The sequence below is a fragment of the Syngnathoides biaculeatus genome, chromosome 20 (genome assembly GCF_019802595.1).
Source record: "Syngnathoides biaculeatus isolate LvHL_M chromosome 20, ASM1980259v1, whole genome shotgun sequence".
In the NCBI taxonomy this organism is placed as follows: domain Eukaryota; kingdom Metazoa; phylum Chordata; class Actinopteri; order Syngnathiformes; family Syngnathidae; genus Syngnathoides; species Syngnathoides biaculeatus.
The window spans coordinates 7,758,246-7,779,091 of record NC_084659.1 but is presented as its reverse complement, the minus strand read 5'-3'; the positions used below and the strand labels follow the sequence as shown (position 1 = coordinate 7,779,091).

Genomic DNA, 20,846 nt, shown 5'->3' with positions numbered 1-20,846 from the left:
GATGGATGGATAATGATACTACATCACATCAAAAGAATGCAAGTAACCGGGTGCCTTCCCCGAAAATGCACAAATAGGTGAATCCCCAAATTATGAGCTACGAACATGTCGGGGCTCCAACTGTACATTTTTTATTGTTTCCCTGCAACATGCACGGGGAGATACAGCCAAATGTACTACGCAACCACTTTACATAGCATAGTTATATAAGTATATCCATATATATATGCCTCTAAATTGTTACTGTACTGTTAATTTTAATCAGCACGTAGAGTGTAAATTTGAAGTGTAAATGGCGTATATTACTTCAAATTACAGCTATTGTTACAAATGAACCTCTAAATAGTACATCAAGATTCGGTTTTTTTCCAAGCGGCCCTTTTATTTTGAAAGCAACAACCGGACGCGGTTTGTCCAGCATTTATTTCCGCGCACTTAACTCGCACTCCAGTCAGTTTCCTCCCGTAGAAAAAGAGCGAGAGAAGTCCGGAGAAGTGGGCGGGTTGAGCCGAGGACGCGCGTGGACACTCGCAGCGACTCTTCGGGCAGACGTCGGCCGGAACGTCGCGTCGAAGCATCCCGCGTGTGCGTGTCTCGCTCCACGCAACAAGCCGCCCGCATTCCACGCACATCCAGGTCAAGTCCACCATGAAGACGCACGTATGGATTTACCAGGCGATGGTGTGCGCGCTGCTCAGCATGTTGGATGCAGGTAAGCCCCGATGATGCCGAACCCGGGGCAGTTTCGTGCTCGTCTCCGCACGCCTGTTTTCATAGGTGTCTGTGTCAATTCAAGCCTAATAAACGTGCAGAAATTGTTAAATCGGCATTTTTTTCCTCGGTCTTCTGTCTGGAATGACGCACGGTGTTTAATGCGACTCTGCACGAGAGGGGGGTTGTTTTTGGAGCATTTAAGAAGTGTTTGGCTCAAAGATTAAATATTTGCTCTACCTCATAGTGGTTCTCCCCATCACGGGGCCCTCTTATTTCCTTTTATTTACCATTGCATGCTGCAGCCAACATAGTTTTATTGCGGCACTGAAGTTTATGATGCGCGAGGATGCTGACTTGTTCACATAAAAACCGAAAATTGGCCCCTTAAGTGAAATCACTCCACACTTGAAGACTGTCAAGTGCATGCCAAAGCAACAGGTGGCGCTGTACCTTCTAAGCCAATCCGAAACCCGAAGAAAGAGGTTTTCTGGAAAAGTCACACTTAATATAGAATGAGGGGTTTTTTCCCCCCCATTTGCTTAAAATGTGTACTGAACACTGTACTTTTGCTTGAAAATAACTACAAAATATTTCAATGTGGAAAATTTTTACCAAAAAAAAAAAGACAAGTTCAAATTAGAAAAAAAATTAAAAAAATAAAAAATTAGAAAGTTAAAAAAAAGACAAATTCAAAGTTGAAAAAAAATAGAAAGTTAAAAAAAAATACATTGTCACTGTGTCCGAACCCCCCCCGCCCCCCCCCCCCCCCCCCCCACACACACACACACACACACTTAAGGATTAATCTGTCATGAATCCCAATGGAATATTTGACATCATTGATGTATCTGCCGCAACCGTCGACTGGCCCCGGCGCGGCCCGCCCCCGGCGACCCGACCCGTGCCAGTCGCCCCCGGCCCAGCGCGGCGCAACTTCGGCCTCCTCGTTGCAGCGTCTGAGGACGAGCCCGACGTGAAATCTAAATGAGCGGCCTCGCCAGACATGAGGGCTGCAACAACACTGTGATGAGTGCCAGATGTGCTGCGCTCGAGTCCAAACATTAATAGCGCGTCAAAAGAAAAAAAAAAAAAGAAGAAGAAGAAGAAAAAAAAAAAAACCCAAAACATTTCCAACCGTTTCTGCAGCCGTCGCTCGTGTCACTTGTAAAGCAAAAATGAACGTACGTGGAAACCCAATCCCGGTTCTGGTTCTGTACAAGGCGCCGGGGCTTTATTCCTGCCGACCCTCGACAGGTGGAACTGAACGGAGGACGATTTGGAATTCTAGGGGTTGGGGTCCCCCCCCCCCCCCCCACACACACACACACACACACACGTTGCCTTTCCGCCGCGGCCGATGACGCGAGAGTGATGGCAACGTTTCAATTTGCTTGTCACATTTATGGCGTTTACTCGCACGATGTCTCCTCGGAAGATTTTACGAGGGAATACGTCATGCTCACGGCTAGAATAGTCTCTCAAGTCGCCCACTTACATTAGCAAAGTATTTTTGCTCCAAAAACACATTTTGTCAAAATTGAAACTTTTGTTGAAACAAAAATTGGAGTTTTTTTGCACAACAAAGTTTGCTACTCCACACTCTTGCTGTAACTTGAACACGCTGCCAAAGTACTTTTCCACAAAAATGCAAAGTTTTGCCCAATTTTTCTTTTCAAACTTTACTATTTTTTGACACAAAGGCGAAATCTTGCCATAATACGAAAGCAGAAAACTGGTCTGTCAACATTTGGGAGTTTTACAATTTCATAAAATAAAAAAAAAATCACATACATTTACTCGGAATCAGAATCGGATAAAATGTCATTTTCCTTTTAATAATAATGATTGATTTAATGAATTACATTACATCAATTAAATTAAAATTAATTAAATATAATAATTTAAGGTAATATTTTCCATACAAAATACAAATCAGTTTTATTAAAAAAAAATTATATTACTGGCTGAGAAGCCATTCCATAATAATGACATGTAAACAAAACTCTTATGAAGAGATTCCATTTTTTTATGATTTTTTTTGCACCCAAAATACGATATTACACCAAAAATCTTAAATATTTACATTTACTAATCAGAATAATACAATGCTAGCATTGCCATTCATCACATTGACAGTTCTCAGAAAATTACAGTTAATAATACTAATATCATACAATAACAATAGAAAAAGACCTCCTTTAGTCGTCACAAATGTAATGATGTAATTCAAACAAAATTGCCATGGCAACACACGACTTTGGGGGCGGCTGGTCAGGCGCAGATATAGGAAGTTAGTATGTGATGATGGCACGTTTTTGTTTGTGTTAAGCCAGCTCGCAGTTTTTTCGCCCGTCAGGTGACTGCCGGAAGAGCCGACAGTCTCTGCAGCGCTACGAAAAGTCTGAAAACCGCCTGCTGGTCTGCGCCGAATGCCCGCAGTTGCCCGTGGTGCGCAACAGCCGCTCGCAGGAGCACTGCGCCCGCAAGTGCAAGAAAGTCAAGAAGCACTTCAACTGCAGGTACGATTGCCACATTTTGTCGTCGTCGTTGTTAATCGGGCGCTCATCGGCTAAGATCTTCCTGCGTTGCAGGGCCTTCAACTTCCACAAGCACAACAGGAAATGCCACTTGCTCCCCTTCGACCGCTTCAGCCACGGCGCGCAGAAGCAGGCGCACGCCAATTTCACGCTGTACGAGAAGAAAGGTAAACAATTTGGCCTCTCCGCCGCGGCGTTATTCACGAGTATTTGTGTTTTGGGGAGCTCGCAGGAATTTTGCAGAAGTCCGTGTTGACACGACAAACGCCGGCCAAAAGGCCACGCGGCCGTTACGCGTAAACGACCCTGTAAAGTATCTTTGTTTACAGTTGTAGCGCCGCGCTGCCTGGGGAATCTGGCACTCGAGAATTTGCGGAAACCTCCCCCCGCCCGCTGCTCCGGTGACATTTAACGGAACCATACCCCCCACCCCCCACGCGGGCGTTTGTTTTGGGGCTGATTGATCATGTACTGACAGATGAGAGGATATGATTAGCAAACAATCCAAATCATAATGTGATATGAAAAGTGGTTTTCTCCGCTCTGCTTGCTCAGATTACATAAGGGAGTGCATCATGGGACCCAAGGACAACTACAGAGGGAGGAGGTTTTGGACCAAGTCCAACATATCGTGTCAAGCCTGGTCTGATAATAACATCAATGAACACACGTGAGTACTCCCTCTTTCATGCCTTCCAAAAGTTGCGGTTTGAACGGGCTGAGGCATAAAAAGTTCTTGGTACGTTTATAACAGCATTTGAGATCTCGCCGCAGGTAGTTGTCGTCTTTGTGTAATGGTTGACGAGGCTGCAGTTTCCCAACGCCGCCACTAGGTAGCGCTTCTACACCCTCATAGGTGCTCAGGTTTCTGTATCTATTTTGGCATTTTTACATGTACTTGTTGAGGTTGCTCGAATATTTACACATGTACCGTAATTTCCGACCTCCAGCGCGGACCGGATTATCTGCCTCACCCAGTACATTTGGAAAGGAAATACCATTTGGTACATACATAAGCCGTACCCGTGTAAAAGCCACAAGTGCCCACAGTGAAACCCACATGAGAAATTTACAAAGAAAGACGGTACACAAAGAGTTTTCAAAGTTTTAATACCTTAGCTTAGCTTAACATAGCGACAACACGGTAGCACGAACTGGGCTGGTTAAAAAATATATAAAAAAACATACCGGTAAAAATCGCCCAGACACGGCAGTAACACAGCAGCAACATGCTAGCACAGCGCTAACAGGGTCGGTTAAAAAAAAGAAGTCACTTCCTCGGCACATATATTCCACCAATCTCACTCTTACCTTTTCGGCCTAAGTGCCCCCTCGTGGCCGTTAGAAAAAATGCACAAATTTGCCGCATCACCACATAAGCCGCAGGCTTGTAAGCGTGTGGGGAAAAAGTCGCGTCTTAAAGGCTGGAAGTTAGAGTAAATGTCAATTTTTTGTACATATCAAGATGTTGGAAAGTAACGGTAGAGCGGAGACTCTCGAGTGCTAGCCAGCTAATGCTAAGTTCTTACAAATCTGGGTGTGGGATCCCACCATCGGCCCGAATTGCTTTTACCTCCTGACCAACTAGAGTTGTTTACCCTTATGTACTGTCCTGTTTTTTGTTTTTGTTTTTTTTTTAATTTTCCTGTTAAAGAATGTTCAGTGCCAGCTTCTCATTAGCAGTGTTCATTAGTTCCTCGCCGAAGGGAGAAAATGTTTTGATGTGCCCACCAAAAAAAAAGTGTAAAACCCCATTTGTGAGTGAAGCTCGCAAACCTGCAGGGATGTCCATTAAAGATAAACACTTGCTTTGTTAGCCGTCGCTCTGATTTGACGTGATTTAGCGGCGCCGAGGGCTAACTTACCTTTCGCCGTCCCGCCGCGTCAAAGCTCCCGAACTGTTATGTTCATGCTTGATCGAACACAACTCCGAACAGGCTTGATTTCCCGCGATATTTCCCACTTGGGATGTCCTTTGGACCTTGGGATTGGAACCGGATAGTCTGAGGAAGCGTATGTTGACGCCCAGCGCTACATGGAGGGTGAAATATTTCTTTGCGTGTTCATCAGTCTGCTTAAAATTCGGGAATTTCACATGGACGCCAGGTGCTCGGCATCCCGAAATTGCCCAAACTGAGGATTTATTACTGTCCTTGGGAATAATTAAATATGAATCATTGTAGATTGTATTTTTAACCAAATTGCCATTTCATGTTGTATTTTTTTAGCTAGCCGTTAGTATCATTCACCCTTGCATTTTATGTAACCTTAAAAGCTAAAACCAAAGTGAAGTTTGGATTTGCTGGAATTTTATTGCTCGTTTTGTTTAGGCCGAAATGTTAGCCAAAAATGTTTCAATAATGCGAAATGATCGCGTTAGCAATTCCAAACCTTAAGAATAGTTGGTTCGTATGTAATGCCACGTTGTTAGCGCTAGCTACAACAAACGTAGATTTCATCTCATCCAAACTTTAGCAGTATTTTATATTTTTTTCATTTTAGCGTTGAGCGACACTCACTGCGACGCGAGCGTTCGTCTCCGTTCATCTCCCAAGCTAAACATGCTTACGTGTCAGAGGCCGCAAGCTAAAATCAATGAATGGATCTTCTTCAATGTCATTCTCAGCCGTCATTTTTGTATTTTTTTAACGTCCCAGCTTGTTTTACTACTCAAGAGGTCTGACTTCATGAAGTCGGCTGCATCGCCAGTCATAAATATTTCCCCGTAGTCGCTTTCGCAGGCGAGCGTCGCTTCGGACGGGCCTCGCCAATGCGTTCAAAGAATGGGCGCGCAGGAGCGCAGCATGTGTAGAACGCGAACGGACTCTGGCAGCGAGATCAATTGGAGGAATGACTGGCTAACATCTGTTAGCGCAACATCATTACGGCTAACTGCCGCGCTTAGTGCGGCAGCCTTTTATGGACTCTCACCGCATGCAACCTGTTTTGTGTGGGGTACCGTGTACTACCTTGTAATACAATTTATTATATACTGGAGTATGACATAAATACTTTGACATTATGAAGAGGTTTAACACAAAGCAGATGTTTTGGGTTCTGGTGGCGCGTTGCTAAGCAGGGGTGAGATTTTAGTGGAGTTTTTTTTTTTTTTTTTTAAGAGCGTCTCTCCTTGTTCTGGGTTGAATGATGTCGTGCATTAGTGTCAGAGCTTTATGTAAGCCCCGGTGCATGAAAGGGGAGGGGGGCGGGGCAGGGTTAGAGTAAAGTCCCCCAGGACAAGAGTCGTCGGTCAGGGTAGAATGTTCGGACAACCTGCTGACAGGCTGGAAAAACCCGAAGACCTTTGCCGTTGTTTTGCATTCGGAGTTCACTTGTCTGTCCGGATCATTACGATATCCTGGTTTCCACACCTTGTCTGTGTAAATCTGTGTCCCCCAAGCCTGGTTCTGGTTCCTGCAGTTTCACAGTGGCTTGACCACTCTTAAATCGCCAGAAGGGAGGATTACGTTTAAGGCCACACACGAAATAGTGCAAACCGGGTCAGGGCTGCTGGAGCATCACTTTTTCTACGCCGGCAGTTCTTCCCGGTCCTGTGGCGCCCCTTTACACATGCGGGCAAGGTGCATCCAAAGAGATGAGGGCAAGAAATCCAAGCCTGGTCCTTGTTCCTGGACTTTCACAGCGTCGTGACCACGCTTGGTCGACAGAACGGGGAGATTAGATTTAAGGCCGCACACAGAAAAAGTCCAAAGTCGGGTCACGACGCGTGATCCATCACTTACTTCACTTTCTACGCTGCCGGTCTTCAGGCTCCTTCAGACACGACGGCAAAGGTGTATCAATGACTTAGTTTGTATATTTAAAACGATAAACATATCTTGGGAGAAGGCCAATTTCCACAGACTGAGATCGCAGCATGTGATCCAATCCTGGTTTTCTTCCTGCACTTTCGCGGCGGCTTCGCCATGCTCACTTGGCCGAAGAGGGGGGATGACGTAAAGATGGCTCACGGCGGGTGATCCATCAGCGTCCGTTCTTCCTGGTTCTGTCGGGCTCCTTCACACATGAGGGAGCAGCGACAAGCCAGCTAGCACTCATTTTGGCAAGCCGTATCAATGACTGATTTTGCACTGGATCGTAAAGGTTTTTAATGTTTTAGCTGGGGTCTTCATGCAAATGGACTTTGGGTTTATTTTGCTAGGTAGCGAGTGCAGAACACCCTCTATCTACGCAGACCCAGCAACTCCCTGAAATTTATTTTCAAAGCTTATAGCACTCGCCACTGTACACTGCGTTACCTTCCCTTTTGTAGGTTTTATCCCGATAGATACCCGACACAAGACCTAAGGAGGAATTTCTGCCGGAATCCCAACAACGACCCCAACGGTCCGTGGTGCTACACCACCGATCCCAACGTGCGGGCTGAGGAATGCGGCGTGCCGCAGTGCTCGGAGGGTAAACCGCGCGAGGCGCAAACTGATACGGGCTTGTGTTTTCCCATAAATAAATGTGCGCTTCGATTGTGCCGGCAGACGTGTGCATGACGTGCAACGGCGAGGATTACCGGGGCAAAGTTGACCAAACAGAGAGCGGCAAAGAGTGCCAGAGATGGGACTCCGCCAGGCCCCACAAGCACACCTTCCAGCCGAAAAGGTTTGTCCACAAATACATGTCAAAACTAGCCGCAGTCGGTCTATCAGTTTTTAAACCTTACCTTCCATCTCCCGGTCAGGTACAAGGACAAAGGCTTGGCAGACAATTACTGTCGCAACCCAGACAACCGCCTTCGTCCCTGGTGCTACACCATGGATCCCAAGACTCCGTGGGAGTACTGCAACATCACCATGTGTGGTAAAGGCTCAGCTCGCTCAAAATCCGACCGCGTGCTCTGTCGAGAATTCATCTCGGATTGTTTCAAGTTGGCAAATGGCCGTTCGGAAGCTATTAAGAGATCACAGAGCGCTGATGGTTAACGGGCAGTCTGTGGCTTTGGGTCTTGTGGCGATGGCGACAGAAGGGTTTGCTGGTTTTGGCTGTTTAAGATGAGTAATTGTTTCAGGTTGTCCCCATCCTTAATGTTGTCGACGTGACTTTATTTTTCTTCTGCGGAGGGTCTGACACCAAAGTTTTAGTGGTCAACAAGTGTCAAGGGAGCAGTTGAGAAGATGACCCAAAAAAAAAAAAACTGTTTTGGCGAGTAGTCAAGTGAGCGAGTTTGTCAGATAGCGAGCAGGATTATGGAAAATGGCGAATCGTGGAGGGTTGGGAAATGGATCTGGGCACATTTTAGGTGCGGTTTTAGCTTGGTTGCTACTTAGGTGGCTAATTTTAAAAATAATGAGCTATTTCACCATTTTACTAGTGCGATAGTTTGCAGGATGACACAAATTTACTTAATCCTTCTGGGTTTTTTTTGTTAGGCAGTTCAATTGGCAGGCAAGTCTGATCGTGAGTCTACTTTACAAGCGAGATTAGATCTAAACTACCACATTATCGCTCTGTTTTTTGTTTGTCATCAGATGAAGTTAGTTTATTCTCGGTTAGTTTAGCATTTACCGTAATTTCCGGCCTACAGAGCGCACTCGTTTATAAGCTTTACCCAGTACATTTGTAAAGGAAATACCATTTGGTACATACATAAGCCAACACGAACACGACATATTTACAAAGAAAGACGGTACACAGAAAGAGTTTTCAAAGTTTTAATACCTTAGCCTAGCTTAACATAGCAACAACGCGGGAGCACGAACAGGGCTGGTAACAAAAAAAAAAAAAATACAGTTAAAAACAAAAAAACACTGTGTACTACTACAGTGTAGTAGCAACAGGGGCGGTTAAAAAAAAAAACATTCCGGTAAAAATCACTGAGACGCTGCGGTAGCACAGCAGCAACATGCTAGCATAGCGCTAACAGGGTTGGCTAAAAAAAAAAAAACATACTGGTAAAAATCACCGAGACATGGCAGTAACACAGCAGCAACATGCTAGCACAGCGCTAACAGGGCCAGTTAAAAAAAAAAAAAAAAAGATAAAAGTCACTTCCTCCGCACATATATGACACTGGTCTCACTGTTACCTTTTCTAGCGGCTGTTAGAAAAAAATCCACAAATTAGCCGCATCATCGCATATACCGCAGGTTTGAAAGCGTGTGAAAGAAGTCGTGGCTTATACGCCGGAAATGAATCGTAATTGGCCAATTGACTTGTTAGCTAGCTTGCTACCTAATTTGTAAAATAGTATATTTTGAATTTACATTTGTTTTTTTTTTTTTTGTTTTTTTTTTTTTTGCTTAATTTAACATCGAATAATGGGGAAATATTTCCAATGACCGCCACGAAGGGTGGCTTTGACATAACGAACCGCGATCGCGTTAGCCTTTAAAAACGAGCGGGCGGAGGCGTGGGAACGCACGCGACGCAAGCAGCGAAAAGATTCCCCGGAATTAGTTTCAGTGAAATATGCCCGCACGCAAAAAGGGCGAGCATCCTTTCCGCGTTTCTGTCCGCGTGCGGCTAATGATTTACAGGCAGGGCGGGGCGTTGCGTCCAGATGTGTGCGTCCCTCGATGGCGGCCCTCGCACGGATAAAAACCGCTGACCTGTACTGCTTGCTGCCCGGCGTGCCTTACATCAAGAATCCCACCCGCACCCCATCCCATCCAAATACGACCTTGCCTCCTCCATCTTCTCCCATCTCATCTGTCAAAGGCAAAAGAAACGCAGACAGAAATCCGAGGCAGTCGGGGGGGGGGGGGGGGGCATTCCACCTGAATGTGTTTAGGATCATTGACTTGTGAGGATGCTCTCAAAGCGCACATTCCCACACTGGAAAGATCGAAAAGTGTCTCATGTCGTAAATTCAATGTTCATATGTTGCTGGTTTTTTTTGTTTTTTTTTTATTTCACGCAACAAAAATGTTGAATCCGAGCGTTCCCTCTGTGAGATTTATAATTTGATACCTCGCTACTGAAAAGGTTTTTTTTTTTTTTTTTTTTTTTTTTTTTGGGGATAATGTACGTTATGTGGTGGTCTTTAAAATCTTCAAATGACTTCCTCGGTATTTTGACGATAGTTTTTGGTGCCAGCTTAGCAATTGGGCGTTTTTAAAGCCTATAAACATTCTAAAATAGATAATGTCACGAAAAATATATATAAGATTATTCACTTCGATGTCTATACGAAAAAAATAAATCTGAGCGGAGAGCGCATCATCCACGCGCAAAGTCGCGGAAGTCTCATTCGACGTCCAAGTGGTCGCCATATCGCCCGCAACGTCATCAGCGGATGTTACGCCGGGACTTTCGCCATTGAAAACACGTCGTGGTGAATTGCTGTGGGACACGGAAGGAAACTCTTTCCGAAGAAGAGAACATCTCGCAATCGAGTGAAGTGACCCGGGCATTATGACCCTTTCGTTTCGAGCCCTATTTAGATGATACGCGGATCACTTCTAGCTAACAACAGAATCCTCGACAATTCTAACCACCTCTGCGTCAAGCCGTCGCTGGCGAGCGAGCCGACGGGCGAAGTGGGGTGCCCAGACACCAGTGGCCGGTGGGGGCAGGGGGGGGAGCCCGAACAAACCAGCTCCTTTCCCGATTCACCTCCGCGTCAGGGCTAACGCCGGGCCCGGCCTTATGGCAATCTAGGCCGTCCTTCTGCGGCTTCTCCTTTGAAGCTGTCCGACGGGCACCTCAACACATTTAGCACCCCTGACTTACGTACGCAGATCTTTTGTTACGTTATGAGAGAATGACGTCCCCCACCCCCTCCCCCAACTATATATTTTTTTAATATCTGTATACACACCTACCTGTCATTTGGAAACCACGAAGTCCTTTGCACCTGTGCAATCCATTTTTGACGACAAACCGGGTCTTTTTGAAACATATGAAGAGTAAATCCATCCTCCCGAGTGTTCGGACAACATCCAGCAATACAACGAGCCGGCGTTTTGGCTAACACGAAGGAACAACGAGCTACCTTCCAGCAGGTAAAACTAGTTTAAACATATGAGTCCGCTTGAGTGCGCTACTGTCCTTCACGTCACTTCCTGCTTCTTCTCGAAAACAAAACCCTCGAGAGGATTTCCATGGTGGGAGTTACAAAAAGCCATACACGTCAAAATGATCTTTTGTGGTGAAAAAATGGATGGGTCCATTCCGGCTGCCTTTTTTTTTTTTTCCATTAATAACTATGCTAAATGCTAAAATTCATCCATTTCATGACAGTGGACCTTTAAGGACACCCGAAGAGTTAAATGGCCTTTTTTGTTGTTGTGGATGGGCTCGAAATCCCGCCAAAATAATGAACATTTGACAGACGGAAAGAGAAGTCGAAAGAAAGTCGGCGCTGTTGCGGATGTCCCGGCGTGCAAGAATGTGAGGCGTCTTGTCAGTGTTATGAATAAACAGCGAGCTTCCTCTCAGGACCGGAGGCGGGATGATGAAGCGGGAAGTTGTTGGGGGGGCGGGTGGGCTTATGGGGGGGCTGCGCTACTGTTTTTGATCATCTGTCTTCAGGTTAAACATGGCACATTCTTGCAAGGATTAATATCTTCCTTTCTCCTCCACTTCTTTACTTTCTGCTTTTTCTTTTTTTTTCTTTTCAAGAATCCGACTCCAGCGAGGATCCAGATGTGAACGCCACGGCGTGGTGCGTCCGGGGAAAAGGCCGAGAGTACCGCGGCACCATGAATGTGACTCCCGAGGGGGTGACGTGTCAGCGCTGGGATTCGCAGTTCCCCCACCAGCACTCCTTTCTTCCCGTCAACTTCAAATGCAAGTGAGTCATGCGCTCTCGTCCCCCGCCAACATCTTGGATTCAGATAAGGTGGACTCTCCGGGGGCGGCGGTGGGGTGGGGTTCTTTATCCCGACTGTTGCCATGGTAGGAAAAAAAAAAAAAAGAAAAAAAACGAAAAGCAAAAAAATGAACTTTCCTTGTTTGTGCGGCTGGCAGGGGCCTGCGCGACAACTTCTGCCGCAACCCGGACGGATCCGATTACCCGTGGTGCTTCACCAGCGACCCCAACCAGCGACGGGCCAACTGCACGCACATCCCCAGGTGCGACGCCCAGGCCGCCAGGAAGACCGGTAAATCACTCTCGAGACGTCCGACGACCTCGCGGCGTGTGAGCCTCGCGCTGACATGTTTGAGAAATTGGAGAATTTCCCACCTGCGGCCGAAAAAGTGTTTGGTTCTAATTTTCCCGTATTCTTGAACGCAGCGTTTAGTTGCCTTCTCCCAAAGCGGCGCACTTTCGGGCTCGCCGTCACTTCGCATGTTCGTCTGCGCGCCGTCGAGGCGGACCACACGTGCTCTGATTCCATTTGAATGTTTTATTGCTTCGAGAAGCCTCGGCGGATTTTGAAGAATGACCGCAGAGCGCCTCGTGCGCTATCCCGCACGCTTGCGCTCGCTGATTGCAATTAGGCGCCGTAGGAGAACGCCCGATTGCCTCCCTCCGGGGGGTGGGGGAACGTGCTTCCAATAACAGTCTCTCGTTCTTCCGTAGAATGCTACGATGACAACGGGGAGGCGTACCGGGGCACCTTAGCCGTCACCCGCTCGGGGATTCCTTGCGCCAACTGGTCCCGTCACATCAACGGGTAAGAAAACCAAAACAAACAGTTCTACAGTTCTCTCTTAATTTTTGAGAGGTACTTTCATTTTCGCAATGTGCTTGGGGCACTGCCAGAAGCGATCTTTGTCGTTCGGCTGGATTGTTTGATGTTTATAAAAATGTAATAGCTACGGTGAAGAAAATAAGTATTTGAACCTCTCCCACACAAAATTGCACAACTCCACACGGCTGGAAAGGGCTACGGAGAAATTGCCGAGCAGCTCGGTGGAAAAAAGGTCCACTGTTGGAGCAATCGTTAGAAAATGGAAGAAGCGAAACATGACGGTCAACCTCAATCGGAGTGGAGCCCCCATGCCAGATATCACCTCGTGGGGTCTCAATGATCCTTACAAAGGTGAGGAATCAGCCCAGGACTACACCACAGGACTTGGTCGATGACCTGAAAAGAGCTGGGACCACCGTTTCCAAGGTGACTGTTGGTAAAACACTAAGACGTCACGGTTTGAAATCATGCATGGCACGGAAGGTTCCCCTGCTTAGACCAGCACATGTCAAGGCCCGTCTTAAGTTTGCCAGTGACCATTCGGATGATACAGAGGAGCATGGGAGAAGGTTTTGCGGTCAGATGGGACCAAAATTGAACTTTTAGGTCATAATTCCACTAAGCGTGTTTGGAGGAAGCCGAATGATGAGTTCCATCCCAAGAACACCGTCCCTACTGTGAAGCATGGGGGTGGTACCATCATGCTTTGGGGGTGTTTTTCTGCAAATGGGACAGGACGACTGCACTGTATTAAGGAGAGGATGATGGGTCGCAGCTGGGTCTTTCAACATGACAAGGACCTGAAGCACATAGCCAGGAAAACCAAGGATGGGCTCCATAAGAAGCATATCAAGATTCTGGCGTGGCTTAGCCAGTCTCCAGTCCTAAACCCGATAGAAAATCTTGGGAGGGAGCTGACACCCCGTGTTTCTGAGCGACAGCCCAGAAACCTGTCTGATCTAGAGAAGATCTGTGTGGAGGACTGGGCCAAAATCCTTCCTGCAGTGTGTGCAAACATTGTGAACAACTACAAGAAACGTTTGACCTCTGTAATTGCAAACAAAGGCCAAAGTACCAAATATTAACATTGGTTTACTCAGGTGTTCAAATACTTATTTGCAGCTGTATCACACAAATAAATCATCAAAAAAAAAATCATATATTGTGATTTCTGGATTTTTGTTTTTAGATGATCTCTCTCACAGTGGACACGCACCTACGATGAAAATTTCAGACCCCTCCATGATTTCTAAGTGGGAGAACTGGCAATATAGCAGGGTGTTCAAATACTTGTTTTCTTCATTGTAGCAACGTGCTTCTAACATTTTATGGGCCTGTTACTTATTTCGGAGCCAAGATAAGCGGCGAAAACACTGGGAATGTTTCTTCGAGAGAAGGGGGGAAAAAATTCTTCATCACTAACTGATGAGTGTTTGTGGACACGCGGACAAGCCACACGCCCCCCCCCCCCCCCATTTTGTCCATGTGAAAATGTCTTTCATATGAATGGAGTTAAGCCGTGAAAACAATACAAAACAAAACAAAAAAAAAACTGGGGAAATCAGGGGTTCCTCAAGGGTCAGGACCAAGCCCGATTATTATTCTTGAGGCTCCCGGGTCGGAATAGCTTAATTAAGAGGAATTTTAAAAGCCAAAACGGGACGGGCAGATGGACATGTTCCAGAGCAGACCCCTGACCTGCGGGAAGTGCTTGGCACAGGGAGCAGATCAAAGCCAATCAGCTCCCCCTCGCCAGCCAGTCTGGCCTGGCTTTGAGGTTAGGGGTCGTCCCGGGATGAAAACAAAACAAAAAAAAAAACATTCTCCCGGGAAGCGAAATTATCTTCACCTCTTGACAAATTGCTGTGCTTCCGCCTGTGCACGCGCGCGCCGGGCGTGGCCGCTAATGGCTTTTCAGGCTTACGCGAGAACAGGGTTCGCGCAATCCTCGGACGGGAATTCCTCCAAGTGTGCGCCGTGGCGGACGTGGCTCCTGGCGGTCTGAGAGCGCATACTTTCAAAGTCCCATGAGCACTGTTGGCCAAACGCGCCGTTTCCTTCTACGGGCGCGCCGCAGTCCTTCGGATGCGACTTTGGTGCCCCGCGGCCACGGTTCAGCGTGCACTGTGTGTGTTGTGATAACAACTGTTTGCCAAATAACAAACGGAACATGAGCATCTATATTTGTGTGTTTTGCAGCGGGGATTCTCACTCTACACTATCCCATGTAGGGTTGGACAAGAACTACTGCCGGAACCCGGACGGGGACAAGCACGGGCCCTGGTGCTACACGGACCCAAACACCCGCCTGGCCTGGGACTACTGCAAAATGAAGCACTGTGAGTGGACGACACGACCTTATTTGTTCGAGCGGCCTCGGACGCACGTACCCCTCCATCAGTTTGCAGCACACAGCAGAGTTCTGAAGCAAGTTGATGGATTTTTACTCTCCCAATAATGTCGCAAACGCGTCGTTTGCGACTACCGCGTTGCAACACGAGATATTTACAAAGACGGTACACAGAGAGTTTAATGCTAGCGCCCCTGCGCTAACGCTAGTGCGGTGGCGGTAACCCTAGCGCCGCAGCGCTAACGCTAGGTTGAAGGAAAATATTTTGAATATTTCCGTCAATAGCACAGCTCAAATGAACTCCATCCATCCATTTTCCTTTGCCGCTTATCCTCACAAGGGTCGGGGGGGGGGGGACTGCTGGAGCCTTTCCCAGCTGTCAACGGGCAGGAGGCGGCACACACCCTGAACTGGTCGCCAGCTAATTCGCAAGGCACATAGAGACAAAACAGTCGCACGCACAATCACACCTAAGGGCAATTTAGAGTTTCCACTTAACGTTGCAGAGGAAACCGGAGTGCAAACTCCACACAGGGGGGGCCGGGATTGAACCCGGGTCCTCAGAACTGCGAGGCTTTACCAGCTGAGCCACCGTGCCGCCTCAATTGAACTCCATTGCACGTATTTTTTTCCTTTCTATTCTCATAAAATGATGTGTTTGGCACACCTGAGCAAGTGTCACTTTTTTTTGGAGTGGGGGGGTCTGGTTGAAGAGAAAATTCCAGCTATGCGTCAGTCCTCCCCTGCCGTCTCATCTTGTTTTGATGGATGACTTTTGCTCCGTAATCTGTAAAGCCTTGGCGTCCGTCTCGATGTTGTTTTGCATTTCTTTGTCACTTTGACACGGCGCACGGCCGTAACCTTCACAAGCACGCTGCCGTATCTCCCGCGCTGGCGCTGAAGGCTTGGCCGCCCTAGCAACAGTAACTAAGGGAAAGGTCGGCGATGTCATTCGGCCTCATCAGAACGGATTGCGCGTGTTTGTGTTTGTCCGTGGGAAACATTCCGGCGGACCCTTCCGAAGGGGTGCTTTTACATTTCGGAGCGCAAAGCCGCCTTTTCGGCCTCGGAGCCAAGCGTTTGATCCGGTCTCGATCGGCACGTCGGGCGCCAAAAAGCTGCGATAAGATTGGGAGGAATGTGTGAAAAAAGTCATGAGTAAGCAGGTGTGCCTTTCTGGGACCTGGATAATTACTGGAGTAAGCTGGCAACGGGAACAAGTCGCATCTCGGCGTCGAAAGGCTTTTCTGGGAAAGCCTGAAGTTCTTCTGGTGTGCACGTTTTGGAAAGTTCTGCCAACCTCTTAATGTTTACGGTCCACCGACCGAGTACGCCGTACGCCCCGCACGCTGCCAGGAATGCCAACAATGTAGTGCGCGACACTGCGGCCGTCAAGCGAACACCTCCACGCGCGGCAGACGTTGCTCGATAACAACCACTTTCGTAGCAAAAGCGGGAGTAATCCGGCACTTGGATTCGGAAACCGTTCGCTGGTCGTGAACTTTCCGTTGCCGCGACCCAAGCGGCGTCCCGCAAAGGGAACGCTTAATTCGTGCCAGACTGGTTCGCGGCCTCAACAGCTCGCCGTAAAAGTTAACAAATTGAAACACGGCCTGTGTCGAATCTGTTTCCAATACGATGTCGTTTGTTGGCCTTCGACTTCTGAAAGAAAACACTCCCAAGCTTCTGCATGTAATTATGCTCCTAATCTAAAACGTGTTTGTCGGGAGATTCGATTCATATTCGCCGCTTGTTGTCCTTACGAAGAATTTTCTTTGTTCAGGCGTTTCCCCGACATCCACGCCTCCAAACGGTGAGTATCTTCGCCAACTTCCCGCTCGCGTCCCGCCGCGTTCCCTGACGTCGACGCCCGTTCTTGTGACGTCCAGGGACGCGAACGCCGCCCCCCAAGATCTCGTGCTTTGTCCACATCACCACGCGCATCGTCGGGGGCCGCCAGGTGCGGGGAGCGGACGGCGGCTGGGTCGTCAGCATCCAAAGAGAGTGAGAGTAATTTTGATTTGATTTCAACTCTTTTGAAATTGTCAAAACGTTTGATGTCGGGGTTGGTTGGGGTCTATTGTTCCAGAAAGATCCATTTGTGCGGAGGCGCTTTGATCCGAGAAGATTGGGTGTTGACTGACCAGCAGTGCTTCACATCCTGGTACGACCGTTTACATATTTAGCCAATCCTCCTCTTGACTAAGCTTAAATTCAAAACTGACTCGTTTGCCACAATTAGCGAGTTTAGTTTTTTGCATGAATTGACTTCATCGATAGCTTTCATTGGTTTAGTATCTTTATTGATTTAATTTGCCTTTCGAGAGTTGTTTCTTTTTTCGTTCACATATTTTTACGTTTCCGATGAGTTTAATTACCGGGCTACAGAGTGCACCTGGTTATAAGCCTCACCATTAGCCCAGTGCCCACATTGAAACCGACATTGAAACACGAGATATTTACAAAGACTGTACACAGAGAGTTTGACGCGAGTGACCCTGCGCTAATGCTAATGCTAGTGCCGCCGCGCTAAAAGGGCCGGTTAAAAAAAAAAAACATACCGGTAAAAGTCACTTCTTCGGCACACGTATTCGATCTCACTGTTACCTTTTCCGCTCGAGTGCCCCCCTTGCGGCTGTTAGAAAAAATGCACAAATTAGCCGCACCACCGCATAAACCGCAGGCTTGAAAGCGTGTGGAAAAAAGTCGGAAATGACAGTAATGTGCTCTGAAATGTTTCAATTTTTTGAAATGTTTTCCCCCCAGCGTTCCCGACCTGAGGGAGTACAGCGTGCAGGTGGGCCTGCGCCACCTGAACGAGTCGTCCCTGCACCCGAGACTGGGAATTTCTCGCCTCATCTGCGGCCCGGAGGGATCCAACCTGGTCATGCTGAAACTGGCCGAGTGAGTTGTCGACGCCGCCGCGCTTGAGCGCGATCGGCTCCGTTTGCGAGTCCGCGCGACGTGACCGTGATTAATACGCGTTGCAGCCCCGCCCCCGTGTCCGAGGGCGCCGCCACCATCCATCTTCCCGTCAAGGAGTGCCATGTTGCCGAGGGGACTAACTGCACCATGTACGGATGGGGGGAAACCAAAGGTGACTTTTTCTTTTTACTTCCGCTTGCGTTTAAAAAGCAAAAAAAAAAAAAAAAAACTTCCCTGCAACCACTTTGCTCCGTGTGCCCAGACAAGGAACGCGAGCAGGCGCTGAACGCGGTGACGATGCCGATGGTGGACGACGACAAGTGCTCAAAAATCAAGGGCGACGCCGGTCGGAGCAGGATATGTGCTGGAGGCAAGCGAGGGGAAGGCGTGTGCGAAGTAAGGGATTCCAAGTTGCTCGTGGCAAAGTGGATTTCATATCATGAAGTCAAACAGATTCACACTGACCCGTAATTCCCGGCCTACAGAGCGCACCTGATTATAAACCTCACCCAGTACATTTGGAAAGGAAATACCATTTGGTACATGCATACGCTGCAGCTGTGTAAAAGCGGCAAGTGCCCACATTCAAACCCACTTTGAAACACGAGACATTTACAAAGAAAGACGGTACACTGAAAGAGTTTAACGCTAGCGCTAATGCGGCGCTAACGCTAGGTTGATGCTTACAGGGCTGGTTGAAAAAATATATATATTACCGGTAAAAATCACTGCGACGCTCCAGTAACAAAGCAGCAACACGCTAGCGCAGCACTAACGTGGCCGGTAAAAGTGACTTCCTCGGCACATATATTCCGGTCTCACTCTTCCCTTTTCCGCTCGAGTGCCCCCTTGCGGCCGTTAGAAAAAAATGCACGAATGAGCCCCACCTCTCCATAAACTCCGGGGTTGAAAGCATGTGAAAAAAGATGCGGCTTGTAGGCCGGAAATTACGGTACTCTAAAGCAGCCAAAATTTATTAAGACACGTGTAGCAAAAAAATCTCTTTTGCTTTGACGTGATGGGCTGAAATGACGAATTGCACGACTTGATCATCAAAGCTGTTGAAGCGAGGATGTGAATGACAGACATGTCAACGGCCAGGCGACTTTCCACTCTCGTTCGCTGGCGTCCACGTCATCCACCAGGCCGCCATTGACATGGCCTCTTGTCGCCAGGCAGATTTCTTTAGAGTTAGATACGGTCAATATGAGATTGCTCTAATAGGGCAACAAGTGAAGGCTGCACGTATTTAACTGCATTCGTTTTGCTGTTTGGCATATTTGCACTACTTGTTGCTTGGCATGTTTTGCTCAATGAGAGTCCTTAATTAGACAGCCACTCGCCCACATTACCCCCAATTTTATTGAAACGCATTCCTCCGAAAACATCACTCTGTATTAAACACAAAAATGCTTTGGCTAGTCGTTTGTCAGAAAAATGTATTCATCATCCACACCCTAACCGGCAAACCACCGCCATTCGCTCCGTTTATTCCCGCGCTCGGCACGTTGCGATCATTTCTCTTCTTTCGGCAGAAAGACAACGGCGGTCCGCTGGTGTGCCGGGAGCAGGAGCGCCGGGTGGTGGTGGGCGTGAGCATCCAGCGCACCAAGTGCGCGTCGTCGCGACCGGCGCTCTTCGTCAACGTGGCGTTCTACTCGCAGTGGATTTACAAAGTCTTCAAGCTTTACCCCAGCCCCGACACGAACTGAGCCGGGGGGGGCGGCGCAGGAGGACGTCGAGCAAATGGAATCTCCGCTACGCAAATGAAGATTGTGTGAAAGCAGCACGGCCAAAGAATCGCCTCCTGGAATATACTTGAATGATCCGACGGTGGCCCGCGGAGGGCGGGACGCTTCGGCGGCGGGACGGGAGCCGCGTCGACGCTCGCAGGCGCGTGCGAATGTTTGCGGCGTGAGCGCCGAGGAAAACACGCCTCCGCTTTCCGGCCCCTGGCGGGCCGCGTCCGCTCACTCGGATCTTTTTTCTCTTTTCGCGCAAAGCGAAGCCTTTATGGATTTCAGGACGCCAGTTTACGGGTCTTATAGATCCCACTTCGCTCCCCCTCGCCGCTAATGATGTTTGATATATTTAAAAAGCGAGAGGTGGCTTTACTGTATTTATTGTCGACTGCCGTCCAAACGTTTGGGGAATTTTCTGGCTTCCGCGCCGACGTTAATTAAGTCCAGATGAGCACAAAAAAAAAAAAAATCCAGAGCCTGAGATTTTGCTGGCTAAATGAAGATGTTATTGGCCGTGGATAATGTCATTTGGATGATAATGATTCTTTTTTTTTTTTTTTATCATAAATTTCACACCATCTGGACTATGAAAGAATCGATCCAATTAATTCAATCAGAAAAACCTTTGAGGAAATGGAGCAACATGTCAGCTATGCAAAAAAAAAAAAAAATTCTGAACATTTAAATTATTTATGAAGCTATTTTTCCTGAAGTGACTGTGGCTCGCTCCACATATGAATTTTTTTATTTTTATTTTTTTTTCCTTTTCTACATGTATATTTTTTACTCACTCCTATTTAATTGAACGATGGTGTACATAGCCCAAGTGTAAATTTCTGTAAATATCACATGGTCATATTTTGGAACTTCACAGCAACCGGCTGAATCTATTTTTTTATAATGTCCATCAAAGCTGCTACTTTTGGTTTTGTATTTTGTTGGGCTGTATTATTCCCATTCCAATTAAAACAAACAAAAAAAAAAACAC

General features: G+C 47.5%; 1 protein-coding gene across 1 annotated transcript; it reads left to right on the top strand.

The window, feature by feature from the left end:
* The first annotated feature begins 388 nt into the window (after positions 1-388).
* hgfa (hepatocyte growth factor a) lies at positions 389-20,845 on the top strand. The gene is made up of 18 exons (XM_061807313.1): positions 389-712; positions 3,071-3,233; positions 3,306-3,418; positions 3,807-3,921; positions 7,525-7,667; positions 7,745-7,865; positions 7,945-8,063; positions 11,826-11,997; positions 12,174-12,307; positions 12,730-12,823; positions 15,041-15,180; positions 16,975-17,004; positions 17,081-17,195; positions 17,281-17,355; positions 17,958-18,095; positions 18,182-18,288; positions 18,379-18,512; positions 19,652-20,845. The coding sequence occupies exons 1-18, from the start codon at positions 649-651 to the stop codon at positions 19,826-19,828; spliced, it is 2,154 nt and encodes a 717-aa protein (XP_061663297.1). The 5' UTR covers positions 389-648; the 3' UTR covers positions 19,829-20,845.
* The last annotated feature ends 1 nt before the right edge of the window (position 20,846 follows it).

What these genes read in the sequence shown, in the direction of transcription:
- hgfa (XM_061807313.1), top strand. Translation starts at nt 649, where the DNA reads ATGAAGACGCACGTATGGATTTACCAGGCGATGGTGTGCGCGCTGCTC. An exon ending in AATAACATCAATGAACACAC is followed by an intron (nt 3,922 to 7,524) that starts GTGAGTACTCCC and finishes TCCCTTTTGTAG; the next exon opens with GTTTTATCCCGATAGATACC. An exon ending in CTGCAACATCACCATGTGTG is followed by an intron (nt 8,064 to 11,825) that starts GTAAAGGCTCAG and finishes TTTCTTTTCAAG; the next exon opens with AATCCGACTCCAGCGAGGAT.